The sequence below is a fragment of the Uloborus diversus genome, chromosome 3 (assembly GCF_026930045.1).
Source record: "Uloborus diversus isolate 005 chromosome 3, Udiv.v.3.1, whole genome shotgun sequence".
Classification (NCBI taxonomy): domain Eukaryota; kingdom Metazoa; phylum Arthropoda; class Arachnida; order Araneae; family Uloboridae; genus Uloborus; species Uloborus diversus.
Window position 1 is genome coordinate 30196655 of NC_072733.1, and position 17531 is coordinate 30214185.

General features: G+C 31.7%; 1 protein-coding gene across 1 annotated transcript in view; it reads right to left on the reverse strand.

Moving 5' to 3' along the window:
* LOC129218311 (exportin-7-like) overlaps window positions 1-17531 on the reverse strand; it is a 223957-nt gene that overhangs the window by 77925 nt on the left and 128501 nt on the right. Inside the window, exon 19 of the mRNA XM_054852545.1 lies at window positions 3283-3473. Coding sequence (XP_054708520.1) covers window positions 3283-3473 — 191 coding nt within the window. The remainder of the gene's footprint in view (window positions 1-3282; window positions 3474-17531) is intronic.

Genomic DNA, 17531 nt, shown 5'->3' on the forward strand with positions numbered 1-17531 from the left:
TAAATAATACTGTCGTGTGCAGGTAACCGGCAGTATCCGTAGAATTGAGTTTTCGAGATATTTGAAGAAATGTGTGGTGGATTCAGTACTAACAACAGGAAAAGTTGGAATTAGACGTTTTTTCGTGCCTTTTTTTTTGAGCGAAAACCATATAAGAGAGCGTGTACAATAAAGACAACGTATAATGGATGACAAAAATGCAAAAAAAATTAAAAATTTGCAGTTACTGCTCTTTACCTGCTCATGGCAGAATAGACATACTTATGTAAAACAGATTTAAATCTTTCAACAACCAGTAATATTGAACTATTCTCTAATCAAGAACTTAGGTTTTAATGAATGAATACAGCATTTTAACTATTAAAGATAATAAAAATATTTACTTATGAGCACAACTCAATTTCAAATTATTTTATTAGTTAAATACTGTTTAAGGCTTTCACGGCTGGAATCAGTCTCACCAAAACTTAAACCACTGATGATGGCTGCAGCAAAGCAAGCCGAACAGTCTGGAGTTTCTACTCCAATTAGACCACGGCCGATAAGCCCGGAAATGTTATCTCCCCATATTTTATTAGTTGTCGAAAAAAAAACTTAGATTACTTTAGTAACAAACATCATTGAAATGCAAAAACAATTATTTTCAAAATATGTATTGGTGATTCTCCGAAATCTTAACAATGTTATGTCCCCTGTAGCCTAACACAATAACTGTTTAACCCAGAAAGTGTTTTCATTTTTTTAATAGTTAGAAATAACTTATCTGATGTTATGCTACTATTATTAAAACAATAACTCATTTAGTTTTTTCTGTAAAATTTTTAGAATAATCAGAAAGTCGCACTTTTGGCGTGTCCCCATCTGTTTTTCAAATGGACTTAAATTATTTAAAATTTTTATATCAACATTCCACAAATTCAATTTGTAGTACAAAATTAAGCATACTTAAAGGTGCAAAATAGCATTCTTTAAATAAATTTAATTATTTAAATCATCAAGGTACATTGTTTTAAACTTTGACCCCAGGTTTTCATGTCATTCTCCTGTCCTAGGAATGAGTTCAATTATTATAGATAAAAAAAAAAGGAATTTTTAATCTGCTGTTCTATAAAACTGTTTATCATTACCATTTTGTTGGATTCCTTGAGTATTTTGTTAATATTATTTGTCTGCTGTTCTCATTAAAATTTTGAAGTTCAAGAATAGGGTATGAAACATTTACGCTGTCATTCTCCTGGACAATATTTCTGTTTTAAATAAACAAAAAAATTTAACTCATAGTGTGTGGTTGAATTAAGAGGTTAGAATAGAAAAATAACACTATTTACCTTAAATATAATCCTGGGCCTACATAACAGGCAAATTGTATGGAACTTGTCATACTCCTGTCCTAAAAAGTGTTATACTCCTGTACTAAAAAAAGTCAAACTCCTGTCCTAAAACAATCACTCTCCTAGCATTATTTCTCAAGCAATGGTAATGCATCCCGTAGAATAGAAGGATTTATTTCTATTACATTAGTTTGAAAATAAGATTGATTGAAAAAAATAAATAGATTTGGCAAACGAGCCCTAGCAAAATTTTGTACTTTTCCCCCCTCTTTTTTTCATTTTATTTTGCTGCCGCTAAAAGTCCTATAGCTTTTAGTTGTCATTTTTTTTGCTCTCCCCTCCCACTTTTTAGTTCCAATCGCCGGCTCTGATCAGAAGTGACAGCAAATAATACCATGGCAAAAAACAAATGTGATTTTCAGTCAACATTTAATTTTAGCAAATGAATTAAAAACGCCAAGTGATAACGTTTAAGATTTTATCAGCATCATTAATTTCAAAAAACAAAGATTTTTTCTTGAAATTGTGACAACAGTATGCTAATTACTGCAAGACAATGAGTAAAGGCAAGGGAGCAAAGTCATTAATGATGGCTTCCTCTTTGCGTGTAGGGTTGTTTATTTTGAGTAGCATGGAATGCATGGTAGGAAAATTTAATCTTGCTAAAATAAACAACTTTACAGACACAGAAGCAATCTTAGGAAGCTCATCCTAAGATTGAATACTTTGACGTTGAATAAAAAAAAATTCAAATATGTGGCATTGTATGATCACACTTCATTGATTTTAGTACTTTTTTTAAACAAATAATTGGCGGAAAATTCATAGGGAATTAAAGTACTTTATTTTGCAAGGAAAAAAAATTTTTTTCTTCATTTAATCAATTTTTCCTGAATTTTTGTTATTTTTCAAAATTTTATGATATTTTACTGATAAAGTTTCCTGACTTTTCCGTGATCTGTCACCACTCTGCACCGAGACAGCTTCTTCACCTTTAGGGTCATTTATTTTATAGTGCCTGAATTTTCTTTTGCCCCATTCAGGCTAAGTTAAATAAACAAAGCAAAGAAGAGGTCTCCATTTGCACCAACCATTTATACTGATTACTAATTTAGCACCTTTTGTCTTAAATTAATTAGCAAACTATAACTACAATTTAAACAAGATTTCTTTAATTTTTAGATAAAATTTGATTATAGCTTGAAACTTATTACTTTTTCATGCTTTTAATGCAGTTGCTAAATTTGTATGAAAAATCAAAATGCACTTTATTTTTTGTCCTAGTATTTGCACGGATTACACATTGCCACCGATAACAGGCAGGAAATTACAGTAGCCAAAACATGAGTCCTTATGGAATAAGCAGATATGACATTTACTTTCAAATGCATTATGAGAATGAATTGAACACATCACACAAATTTCTGTAAGTTTAACAATTTTTTCTTTTAAAAAAAGGTTAAGAAAAAATTATTGTGATTTGAAATAAGTAACGCTAAAATTACGACATGTTCAATAAATTAAGAAACAAAACTTAATATAATTGAATGTTGAGCTATAATCATTATAAGGCCTAATATAACTACACAAATTATATAGTTTACATTAAAAAAAAAAAAAAAGAGGCGGGTTAACTGATCTCAAATGAAATCAATTTCTTTAGATAGCCAATTGAGTAAAACTCTTTCTATAATGATGTATATTGCAATCGCCAATCAAAAAATAACATAGCTATATTTTCATAACAATACTTTTTTTGTGCAAATTTAAAGCATTAATATTGGAAAAACATTGAATGCAAAATATTGATGTTAGCAAAACGTTGGCCTGAAAAAAATCGATAATCAGAACATTTGTCTTTTAACAAAGGCATCAACATTTATGTCACATCCCTATTATAAATACACAAAATATTTAACTACTCTTAATATACTTACCATAGTCAACTTACCATAATTTACAATCACTTTGCTAGCTTCCCTAAAAAGAAGAATTCCATTTGGTGATGAAACATCAAACTGAAGGCGTTGAGATCTATTTACAACAAGTTCAGTAAAAAGCTTTAAAATGGGTGTCGTTATAACGGGATCATGATACCATAATTCTATAGCTCGATGTAATATTGGTGTGTAAGCAGGATAACTAAGTACAGTTAAGGAATTGCTTAAGCCAAAATAACTTTTACACACACACACACAAATACAAGATGTATGTACATAAATAACTCACCATATAAAAATTTGGTAATAAACTATAGCAAATTGTTAGAAAATTTCAAGTTTTATTTAATAAATGCAAGAGTTTTTCTTTTAATGTCGTTCATAATCATTTCATGCAACAGATAGTTATCAGAAAAAATTAAAAATAATGCAAAATTGACTACTTTGGTTCCAAAAATATTTACACACACCAGCAGGGAAATTGGGACACATGGGATGGTTTCAGAATAAAAATAGTGCTTGGGTGAAAATGTACTAAATACATTTAATATTATTGCAGAAAAAATCTGGTAATTATTCAATAAAATCTAACACTTTTTTTCTACTGTTTATTCTTTTTTACAGCAATCCTTACCTTATAGCTACCTTAAGGACACTATATATATATATACAAGAAAACTTGCTGAATTTCAAATTTAATATTCAATTCGACATACAAGATACTAAACAAATTAACCCATTCTTTGCCCCGGCCGATACAGGATCGGCCGCACAGTTTGTGTTAATACTGCCCCGGCCGATTCAGGCTCGTCGCAAGAAAATGGTTCCTAACTGCCTTCGACGAACTTGTGTCGTCACGGCGTTTCTAGCAGTTTTTGCCTCGGGCGAATATGTGTCGGCGATCCTTCCAGGGCAGAATCCTGTTATTGCGCTTCTCTGTTGGGTTCTGGTGCTTTTAGGGGAGCAGCAATCAAGCTCTTTTCCTTAGACAAAAGGGATGTAACTTATTGTATTTCACGAAACTTGTTGCAATTTATTTTATTTTACTAAGATATTAACCTTTCAAGTACTCCTGGATGGGACACGTATAATGCTTCAAATAATCAGGTATTATTTTTATCTTTTTGTGGAAGCTTTGTTTCTTAGCATTCTGGCATTTGAACTTCTGATGAACAAGTGTGAAAATATTTCCTTACACATTTAACAATATTTCTATGCCTAAATAAAGCAAATAAACAGAATTTTTTTTTTTGTTATCAAAAATCCACCTTCTTACACAAGCAACCTTCACTAAATTGTTCAAAATCCTCAAATTTTATAATTTATTTTACACAACATTTTTTAAGAATTATCTTACACATCTTAATTTTGTACGAGTATGTTTTTTTAAAATTATGTGTTTACTACGCTTTTTATTTATTTGTATACTATTATTATTTTTTATTATTTATTTATTTTTAAATCGTGATATTTTTAAACTTAAATTTTAACTTTTTATATTCAGGGCATCCTTTGATGGATTTTTAGTGATACAGTTTTGAATATTTTTAATTTCACAAACAAAAATTATGACGACCGCATTGATTATACGTAATAGTTGACCATGCAAAACATAAAATATATACTACAGTACAAATGAAATTATAATATCTTGAGTTCTTTTGGCTTTACTCATACGAAACGAAACATTATTTTTCTCCCTTTCTTTTTCAGATTTTATTTATTGTTTTAAAATAGCTCCAATGTTTTAATTGCACCTTCTTTTAAGAGATTTTAAAAATAGAAATAAAATATTTGGTTTCTTTTCAATAATCAAGTTGCCTTAACTAGTAAATAATCCTATGAAACTAACTAAAATTTATCCAAATATGTTTTAAAATAAGAAAAACAATCCGACTTGATTTCAAGCAAGAGTTTCTTTTTTCTTCTTCTGAAGACATGTTCTTAAATACAAGCAGTAAAGCTTGCTTTGAAATTCCTTTCTGATTCAAACTGTTTTGTTGTAAGAAAATAATGTGGAAGGGTTGACCGCAAGACACCAAGGGGGACATCTCCTTATAGGGAATCCGCCCAGGCAGTCTCTGTTATTCCTCTCTCAGCTGGGGGCTTTTAGTTGCATGCACAAAAGTATCCTTTAGGAAAATAGGGGATTAGCCGCAAGTTTTGATCTTTTGTAATCATTTATCTTTAAAATACTTCCCACGCTTGAGCAACTGATATCTGGACACTCAGAAGGGATTTAAACGTCATCGCAATTACGATAAAAGAACCGAAAAGCAAAGAGATGTCTCTGTGTTTATTGGTCGTTTTGAAGGGTCACAATGTATCAAAAGGCACCGAAGAATACATTTTATCCACTTAGAAAATCATTCCCACAGTTAAAGCGTTTTTGTCCACTAAAATCCCTTGCTCACAGGTTGGATGGATCAGTCAATTGTTTGAAGAATGTTTTGTTGAGCCCTTTTGAAAGGTAGAGATCATCTTACATTTAACAGTTTTGATTTCTTAAGTGTATAAAAAGAAAAGAATGATATACTGAGATAAAAGCAAAAAGAAAAATAAATCAATAAAATAATTAGTTTTACAAAAATAATTGCTTTTCGTTCTATCCTCTATTGTTTATTATTTTCCCGTTATGTACTGTGTAAATTTAATGAATATTTCAGCACATATTAGCAACCTTGTATTTTATTGCACTATTTAATTCAGTGCCAAAAAACTAATAAAGCGAAGCGATTTTCAAATGCAAGCTGAACAGCAAAAACGACATTAAAATCCCGAGAGCAAAATGGGGAGAAAAGCGCTATTACAACGTAGCAAAAAGCAACTCCGTTCGTTATCTGCGGGATGCATGTTAAGGGGTTTCGGGCTGATCATGGAATGGGTTAAAAATAGTAATGCAATCATAATTTATTTAAGATAAAAGAAAAATATAATAACTATAAACAGATACATAACAAATACAGCTTCAATGTTTAACAACACAAAGAAAAATATTCATCTCAAAAATCTGAAAGATTCAAAAATTTGGAGTTAAGTCCAATATTTTTCTACACATGTTAGAAATATAAGAACTCATACTTGAGTACAACACCCCAGTTAATCTTTTTCTTGAAGCCACCTTCAAATCTACTTTTTGTACCCAACTAAGTGTTTCTGCTGTGGTTGTATTTCTCCCAAAACAAAAAAATACATTCCAATTTATGAAAATCAAGCAAGGCAGTTTCATTTTTTTTGCTCAAAAAAAAAAAAAAACATGGGAGGGGTGGGGAGGAGAAGCACCATCGAAAGAGCTCGTGATACTCAGCTTGATCTTTATAAAAATTTTAGTTAAGATGGATTAAATGCAACAATACTTAGTCTTAATGGGCATTATGTCCATCTAAAAAACGCATTATTATGGGGAGGGGACTTGAACTATTTTAAAAATCAAACTTGTATTCTCTAAGTGGTAATAGGCCAGCGGTTGGGGAGTGAAAAAAGGTCGAATACGGAAGTAATTGGTGGGAAGCTGGAAATTACTTTAATCTATGCCGTATTAGTCTGGAATGACCATACTAAGTTTTCCTCCTTCTACTAAGTAAGCTTTAGCAATGGCGTCAAAATTAGTGACAAAAAGCATCCGTTTTTTCATTAATATAACAATATCTCAAAAATAACGCTTCCAATGGCCATACATATAGGCAGAAAACTTGTAAAGATTAAAATTCTGAACAAAATGAGTATCTATAACATATAACTTTGTTAAATAAAAAGTGCTCAACTTAATTTCAAATTTGGCTAAAATCACTTATCAAGTGCTTCAAGCCAGAATGTACCTTTCTCACTCACACTGGCTCTCCTGCGGGCTTATTACAAGCTCTTCGGCTTCGACTTTGGGAAGCTAGAAATCTCACCTTTCTCATTCCGAACGAAGTCGTTAGGCGTATTACAAACTGCAAGTGAGAAGCATACTCACAGTGAGAAAGACTTGCCGTTCGGGAAAAAAATATGACGTGGTTTTGTAGGCGTGGTGTAAGATGAACCAATAAGAGATTGCAGCGTGAAAATTTGAAATGGTGTTGTTTCTATGCGTCCTCGTTTCATACGGATTTTATGAATTTTACTAGTGGCTTTTTTTTTTTCACCACATGTTAAACATTTGTTTTTATAACTAATGAAATTTCAGAAATAATTAGAGATACAAAATTTCCGGAAATTTTGCGGCGGTGGGAAAAAAAAAACTTTTGAATTAAAATGGAAAAATTGATTTTTTTAAATTTAAAATGTATTAATTGATGTATTTTATCAGAAAGCGTTTAAAATTTTCAATATTTGAAGGTGTATGCAACCCATGGTATTTTTTTCTTTTAAACAGATATATACATAAAACTTTTGCTATTAAACTAAATTTGCCACTAGCTTTCTTTGCTCTAAGTATAAGAGATTTTCCAAATTACAGTGTAACAAAAAAAAAAAAATCAAAATGCTTCTGACATAATTCTCGCTGCTTCTTATGTAAAATGAGCCCCGGAATTCAAATATGACCACCGTTTTCTCCCTACATGTCCCATTTTTTTAGAAATGGTGCCCCCCCTCCCCTTTTTTTCCCGTTTTCGCCAGTTTAATAGCCATTATTTTTATTTGGAGGGAAAGGAAGCATAAAAATAGCCATTGATACTCTTCTGAAGGTCTAGAGAGGTGCAAGGTTCCAAAGTGTGAACATTTAGACTAAGTCAAGAGACTCACAGTGGTACTCCCCCTAAAATATTTTAAAAATCATCAGAACCCATATTTTTTGTATAGGGTGTTTGTTTTACAATTTTTTCACTTATTTTGCGAGCTAAAACTAGAGTGTAGAGCTTACTCCTGTAAGCTCCATGTCCGAAAAATTTTTTACGAAGTCAAAAAATTAAACAAAAAGAAAGAAAAAAGGAAGCATCGCATTTTTTTCAGACTCGCATCGAAGATCTTCAGTAAATAACCTTCCTGTATTATTCAACTTGCATTCCCAGATATAAGTATGATTAAAAATGAACTTAGGATATGCTTATAAAGTTGCATTAATGTATAGGGATTTATTTAGTAAAATATCTCTCACGATTTAATTTACTTCATGTGAAATTTACGACTTTGTTTTGAAATTCAATGAACAAGACTTTAAATTCATTTCATTTTAAATTTAGTGTACAATAGTTTTAAAAAATGTCGAAGCCACATTGATATCTACACTAAAATGTAATATATTTTGCAGTACATTCCGTATTCTGTTTCTGCTCGATGGAATAGCCAGTAATTTTGATGAATTTTCCCTCCCCTCTTGCATACACTGATTTTTTTTTTTTTTTTTAAATAAAGATTGCTTGCTGATTTCCCTTTGCTAGGGCTTAATGTTTTCAATTTATTGTCCTTGTGACTAACAGATAGCTAGTCACGGTGATTTAATATCATTGCGAAAATCAACCATCAGTTCGTCGTGTTACTGAACGTAAATAGCGAAATTCGGGACCCCATTCATTAATTTAACTTTTTTTTTGCAGGCGATAAATCTTTTCGTAGCTTATAAATTCTTTTCTTCGTTTTATTTATTCAATTTTTTGACACGATAAATCTATCATTTGTGAGTATTTCTCCTGTAAATAGACTTCTATTATTTTTGTCTTTTGCAAACGTCATTTTCTAATTTGTTTTTCGATGGTTGTTGTGCTTATTCTAATTAAAGTTATTTTATTTACTTTAGAAATGTTATGCGTTTTTAATTACTTTTATTTTATAGACAAAAACCTTTGTACGTATTTTTATTATGCCTCGAAAGGTTTTTTTTATTTTCATTTTTGTATTCTATCCTACTTCAAATTTGATTATGAAAAATACAATTTCACTGTCTCTAAATCAAGACTAATTCAAGTTATTTATTTATTCCTTTGTTTTCCATTCGGTAAGGAGAGAAGCATCCTTCTGGAGTTGAAGTAGTTTTCTTAAAACAAAATCTATTTTTCAAAAACAAAAAAGAAAAAAAAAGAAAAGAAACGAAGAGAAGTAGGAAAAACATGTTTTGGTCGATATCATGTTTGTGCTCTCTGTTAGGCGTTATGTAATTCAAGCAAATTTGTTTTTAATATCGAGGAAGAAAATCACAGAACCGAATTGCACCAACAATCTTTCCTCATATAGTTAAAAATCATTAGGTTAAAAAAGAAATTTAGTGCAAAATTTATAATTACTTTCAAAGGTTATCTATTTGTGAACAAATCGCATTAAAATAACAAATTCTCAATTCAGAAGAAAATATTTTATGATTTGATTGTTGATAAAAGAAAAAGAAAAAAAAAACCTCAACATTAATACTAAAAAATTTTTTAAAAACTTTATTCGAGTTTTTTAAAAAAAAAAACATGCTAACGGTGGGATTCGATCCGTCGATCGCGATAGTACAACGCACGTGACGCAGGAACACAAGCTTGCCGCCCAAATACAGGTTAAACCCTGTGAATCATACGCTACTCTAGCTATTCAAGTTGTGTATGCATTAAATGAACTGTTTAATTTTACTAAATCATTCAGTTTGCACGTCAATTGATATTAAGTAAATGTAGAAAGTTATTTCCATTTTTATTGTTATGTTTTTGTGAATTCTTGAAGCTTAAAACTGAGAGCATATATATTCGAATAACGTTGATGATTTTTGGCTGCAGGAATCAGTTGTTTTAATTCAATGGTTCTAAATGTTTTAAATCTTTTTCTTTCTTTCTTTTTTTATCTTTAAGTTACTTTTACGAAAAAGTAGGGTAACATAAAAAGCAAAATTGTATGTAGTTCGACCTGGGGAATCCATTGGTTTAGTTACGTTAATAATGTTAGTTGTATAAACTATTTTCAAAGCGCTGTGTTTCATTTTATGTGTATAAAAAAAGTTGCTTTTTTAAAGGGTTCAACACGTAAGACTCTCCAGTTAGATGCAAAACGTTTTAATTGATTGCAATGGCAAAATACAAAAGTCGTGCTAACACTAACATGTCCGCCATATTGAAAAAGTTCCATCTCACTGTATCCATGGGTGCAAGTTTGGGGATGTGTTCAAGACGGAAAATATTTTGAGCCCCCCCCCATACACACATGGGTGCTTAAGGAAAAATTTACGATCATAAATGTTGTAGATTTTGAGTATGGCAGTTTTGGAATCTGTGTTTACTTTGAATTTTTCACTTTTGACTTTTCTAACAATATGGACCTAGTAGTTTTAATTGTAATATTTAAGAGTTTTGATATCGTAGTTCCAAAAAACACCAATAATTGGGGGTCTGGGGGCTCTCCCCGAATTCAAAAACTTCAATTTTTTTAAATTGAAGTCTAAAAAGCACAATGATAGGCCATTTTGGTAAAGTTCAGGGAAAGGGGAGGTTCAGGGTACCAAAATCACAATATTGGGTGATCTTCAAAAATATTATAGAAAGAGGGAGGGGGCGCTGGCTCTCCCCGAAATTGAAGCTTTAAAAACGAAATTGTACTCCCTCTTTCATAACATTTACACGCTTTTTGAATGCATTATCAAAGGGACGGAGTTCAAGAACTCTCCTTCGGCAATATTTCGAAATTGAAGTTCCAAAAACGCAATTTTAGGCAATGTTGGATGATGTTAGGAGTAAAAGCAATTGGGGCTCCAAGCCATTAGTTTTTCTGCCAATCTTAAATCTTTTTATTGCAGCAATAAAATCGCATTTGACGTAAGATTTTCACTATTGCAACATAAACCAGATTTGATCGGAAAGTCTCCCCAAGATAGCGCGAACAAACCAGAAAAGAATGAAAGGTGGGGGAAGGCTACGGGCGATTAATGAACTGGCAAATGAGAAAAAAAAAAAACGAAAGGACACACACCTCCAAAAGCACATTGTAAACAAAACAAGCTCATGGCGGAAAATCAAGAGAATGTCCATGTAAATTCGTGGTTATGGAAAGATCCTGCAATTAAAAGCATATTTTTTGAACACTCAATTTTTCTTTTTTTAGTAAAATCTGAAGGAAAGTAATAGAATTTCTTTCCGTCCCGACCTCCGTCTTGGAAATTTTGTCCAAGACGGAAGGTCTTGCACCCATGACTGTATCTCACCACCTCTGAAGCGAATGAGTAAAAAACCCGAAAACGGGTTCTTTTTTCCCGATTCCGTACAGCTCGTAATAAGCCAACTGTGCACGCGTCGGGAAATCGCCTGTTTTTCCCGATCTCACTCCCTTCCGAAGAGCTGGTAATGAGCCCCTTGGAGACCCCCTGGAACAGAACGTCGTAAAACTAAAACACATAGCGGTGCTTTCTTAACCTACGAAAGCAGCTACACAGGTACGTATTTGTCAAGTGGACATACTAGATGTTGCTGAAAACGATTTATTTTATTACAATGTAACAAAGAAATAAAAAAGGATCCTATCTTCATATAGAACTCCTTTTAGTTCTAAAAAGGAAGCGCAAATATACTGAAAGGTAATTTCAAGTAGAACTATCCAGAGAAAACGACTGATTTTGAGTGATATAATTAGAAATAGAAAATCACTATTATGTTCGAGGAAAAAAAGTTTTCCAGTTCACTTTTCTTGAAGTAAATCAATTTTTCAATTTACACAATTTAAATATTTCATCAATAATAAAAAATGTTTTGCTGTGAGACATGGTATTATATGAGATGTGGTGTAGGAAATCAACATAAAATATTACAAATTCAAAGTTTTAACGAAATGCGCCTTAAAAACAATAGATTAGTATTTGAAAAAAAAAAATTATTACAACAAACGCAGCAGCTTTAAGTAGTTTTCGAAACATAGCTGAAAAGTTTTAAAAATTCAGACGCATAAATCATTAACTAAAGATTTTGCAAAAATTACTATGAAAAATGGTTCAGAAATGCAAAAATCGTTTCTAAGAGTATGTATTGTGAAAATACATTTGATTCTTATTTAAGATAAATTTTGCTAGATCAGCAGCAATTCATTAAAAGATCTTTTTAATGAACGATAGACAATAAATAAAAATTCACACTTATTTCCTAGGGCTCGACCGATGGCATTTTTTGGCCGATGGGCCGATGCCGATTGTTCAAAGATGGCCGATTGCTTTCCTCCAAATGGCCGATTGCCGATGGCGAAAAAAAAAAATCTAACAGAAATAAATTGATAAGATTGTCAGAGATTTAAAGGATCATTGATTCATTTCACTTTACTTCCTTTCTACGAATAAGGAATTGTAATCACAAAAAAAAAGATAAGAAAAAATCAGATTTCGACCTAAATTTTTATTTTACGATCACCCAATTTAAACTTCACAAATTTTTTCGGCATGCATATGTACCTAAGAACATGTAGATGACCGAAATATCTATTTTGAACACCTCCTTAGTTAATTATCGCAAATTCTCTTGTGATGGCTTCATGCGCGTAAACTTGCGTCACTCAAAAACGTTATGAAATAGTAAGTTGAAAACTCATACGTACGTAGTATCATCTAAAAGTTCGAGGACAAGTTGTTTAAAACCTTACCTTGAATAGTTCACATTACCGAAGTACATCTATCTACAAAATACTCACCTTGAACGACTATGCACTTCTGCCAACGTTGATGTGACAAACAAATAACATAACGTTTCGTCGGACTTAGCTCCGTGTGACTTTTACCTGTTCCCAGCAAAAAAAAAAAGAAACATTTGCATGGACGTCGCTTCTTCCATCAGGAGAAGATAAAGCTGCATCACAGAAGGTAGCGAAAAATGGCTTCCAGGAGTGTTTCCAAGAGTTATATGAAAACTGGCAGAAGTACATAGTCTCTCAAGGTGCCCTTTTGAAGATGGATGTGCTTAGGTAATGTGAACTATTTTGGGTAATGTTTTATACAGCTTGTCCCCCGAACTTTTGGGTCATACTACGTACAATCTGTATAGGGTGTAGTTATGCTTCTCCTTTTTTGACTGCTGTATGATGGAAGAGAAAAAACATCAAAAATAAATAAATAAATCAATTAATAAATAAAATAAAATAAAGGAAGAAAAACAAAGAGACTGTTTAATAACCAATTGGCTTTTTTTTTAAATTGAACATATAACTAAGATTTCAGTAATATTGTAATAATGTAAGGATTTAGGTACACTAAACATCGTTAAAAACATTAAATTATGCTGTTTAATCATTCAAAAAAAATTAAGAATAAAACTATGAAACCGTCAACAAATTTTATGAAAGGAAAAATTTGCATTTTTCATAAAAGCTATAACCGTAACATAAATTTTGCGAAAAACAAGAAATAGCCATGAAAAGAGCGAGGTTCTTAAAACGCAGTCACAATAAACAAACTCAATATTTACATCAAGTTAATAACTGAACACATATACTACTTGATCTGATGTTTTCACACGTAATATTGAACAATTTGATTGTTTAATCTTTTATGAAGCATAACAAACAAGTTCAAAGTAAATTTTGAAATTTAACAATAATTTTCTGAAATTTAAAAAATTGCATAATAGAAAATCCTTGAAACTTTTCTATAACATATTATTAAAAATATGATGAAAACGAAAGTAACTTATTCATTTATTTTATATATTTATATAAAAAAATAGTTACTTACAACAGAAAAAAAAAAATCGATCGCTATTAATGATGCAAAAAAGATGGCACATTACGAAATATAGGTGAAACAAGTATAAGAAATACGCAAAATGATACTTTTTGACCAAAATAAATAATCGCTAAATATTTAAGAAGTGCTTGAAACGACGAGGGTGGGCTGGGGGGGGGGGTCACCCTCTGATTTTGGAGTGACTCACAACATTAAACTTCGGCCTCATTTTTTTAGTACAGAACCGATACCACCAACGCCTCGGAAGAGTTTCTGAATCTACTTCAGCACTTTTGAAGAAAAAATTCAAAAGTCCCTTTGGTTTCCGAATTATGTTTCCATTCAAAACGTCTTTAATCAATTTCTGACAACAATAGAAAAAGCTTGAAAAAAAGATCTCTAATTTTATGAATGGTGTTAGTTTTAAACAACTCAGAAGTACAACTAGAGTTTAATTTCAGAAATTGTTTGATTTGGAGGAGGGGCACGCAAGTGTTCTCGGAAATGCAAAAAATAATTGAAAAAAATAAAGTTCAAAACAATAATAAACATTGAGCAGAAAAACCCTGTTAAAACTTGCACCCGAGTATGTTTTGACGTGCAGTGGCGGATTTAAAATATAGCAAATGTTGCGATTGCGCGAGAGGCCCCATAACCATAAGGGAACCGTAGGAGTTACAAAAATGCTTATGATAAATGTTTTACAACTTCTGTGCTAGAGAAATAGGGCCCCAAAATGTATTTCGATGGACCTCAAACGTGTAGCTCCACCGAAGAAATACAGAAAAGACTGCATTACTGTGATTCATATTACAAATATCGAAAAAATTAAAAATTACCGTCGTTTAAAGTGGAATCTAACAAAATGAAACAAAACCGGTTTCGCCATCTCATATTTGTTTCCATGGTCTCCAATTCGGCAATATATCGCTGAATGATTGTCACTCTGAGACGCTATATTAGTTTTGCATTGAAATAAGTAATTAATAGCCACAAAAAATGAGTAAATAGGCTTTTTAGAACCACCGATCGAAAACAAAAAGTGAAGTGCACAACTGGAACGTACGCACACCCCACATGCGAAAATTTAGCCTTCTACAGTTTACCATTTTTGAGTTATGAATTATGAGAGATACATACGTACATCCAGCCGCAAGAAACAACGCAACAATTAACTTATTTGGTACCTGAATGCTGTATAAAAAACTCTTTCAGGGGTGACTAAAATAGAAATTCATACTGAAATTTAAGTAAACAATTTTATATGAAAACAATAACTCCCTTGACTTTGTATTAAAAAGTAAAACAACAAAGGTCCTTTTTTTTTTCAAAAACATCGGCCAATTCCATCGGCTTTTCAATGTTTTTTAAGGCCGATGTTTCCTGCAAGTTAGCATCGGCCGCCGATGCCGATGGCTTAAATTGTTGAACTATCGGCGCCGATGCATCGGTCGAGTCCTACTATTTCCATGAATGCTCAACTTTTGCATTTCATCAATGAGTAATTTCTTCAATGTATACAGTTAAGAGTAATTTTACATACAGTTAAGAGTAATTAGAAAAGTATTTGACATGTGATTATAAATTAAGCAAAAAAATTTACGTTGTTTTCTATCACCACCCCACACACTGTTAAACTTTTGCATGTTTTCAAACGTTTCAGCCTTGCTAAGCGTATTATTTTAGGTGATCCATATGTATATTGGATATTGTTCGTAACTTTTTACGCCTAATGACTTTCTCTATTACGCCCTTTGTACTTCAAGTTATCGTAATAACACATCTTTTTGATAATCACATGTCAAATACTTTTCTAATTACTCTTAACTGTATGCGTTGAAGAAATTACGCACTGATGAAATGCAAATGTTGAGCATCCATGGAAATAGGTGTAACTTTTTATTTATCGTCTATTGTTTGTTAAAAAGATGAATATCTTTTAATGAATTGCTGCTGATCTAGCAAAAAATATCTTAAATACGAATCCAATGTATTTTTACAATAAATACTAGAAACGAGTTTTGCAAATTCTTTAGTTTATGGTTTATGAGTCTGAATTTTTAAAGCTTTTCAGCTATGTTTCGAAAACTACTTAAAGTTGCTGCGTTTGTTGTAATAATATATATTTTTTCAAATACTAATCTATTGTTTTTAACCGACTCACGTATTTGCACGTAATATCACGTTTCGTTAAAGTTCCCGCAAGGCGGACTTGCACGTAGAAAATTGCCAGAGAAAAAGCTACTTCCAAAAGGCCGAGGCCGTGAAATTCCTTCTCGCTCCCCCTCTGTTCTCCCGTAGAGAGAGGCGTTGCTTTATCTTCCCCTTCTACACGCTCTGTTAACTACGAAAGGACACTTGTAAAACCTTTCACTTGCACCTTACCATTGTAATTTTAATGGATACCGCGATGGAGACATCCTAAAAAACATTTTATTTTTGATTATTTTATTAATTTGTTAGGAGCTTTGACAAAGTCATATTTGAATATGTTTTATGAAATCATTGGAATTTATATCATACAGTGAACTATGACTAGCATACATAAAAATCAGTAGCTATATAAAAGAAGTAGCTAATGTTAATGGGGAAATGTTCTTGAAATAAGTTGAATAGTAATCATCATCATATAAAAGCCAAAACCTGTAATCGAACAACGCTTTAACCTCAACAAGACTGGAAGTCGCGCCAAAGAATGCAAAATGCTGTTACTTTGATCTTGGAGCACTAAAAATTCAGTAATTTTATTTATAATTTGAGAATAGTTTTTGGCAACGCTTGACGAGCAGAGCAGTGCTCTTTTTTGACAAGGTTTTACTGTTTAAAATCCAATAAGTGAATTCGTGAAATATTCAGAAGAGGCAACTTGATTGTTCGTTTTCAGCTCAAGCCATTAGGCAAAACAACACATTTTTTATTTTGCTAAGCGTTTTGTAAAAAGTCAACTTAAACTATAATGAAATCCCATTACAAGGAACTTTAAAGGATCCAGCAATTACTTCGTTATAACAGGAATTTCGTTGAAATGGAATTCAAGTCTTGTGATGGCAATTAAATCAGGAATAAACATTTACTTCACTGAAAGGATATTTTGTTGCATTCCTATTCGTTGTAATGGGATTTCACTGAATGAAAATGAAGCGTGTAACTACAAAAGTACGTATATCCGGTTATGTTAAATGTTACATATCTAAAATTATATTTTGTTAGCTTCCAAAACAACAGATTCTATTTATTCGGTACTTTTCTGGGTCAAATAATTAGATATCAGTTTCTATAAAGCGGGATATATATATATATAGTTTAAAAAATTTTCTTTTAATATTTAGTTTTTGTATGTATTCTGGCCCTAGAGTTTTATCTTTATATGAGATGCGGCAGTTGGGTTAAAAAACCTTGGTTACCAGTGGTTTAGATAAAACAGAAAACGTTGTTGTAACTCAAATCTTTTTGTAGCGACATTTCAACATTTCAAATAATATAATGTTTTCTTGATTTTTTTTTTTTTTTTTTTGAGATACCTACTTTTGCAGCCATAAGTTTCAATTACCTAATACATGCTAACTAACAAGTCAATCTTACTGGAATTTGACACATAAAAACAGCCATGCGACATTGTATGAAACAAAAAGGAGAAATTCGCACCCGTCAAATAATGATTGGAGATTTTCTGAATTA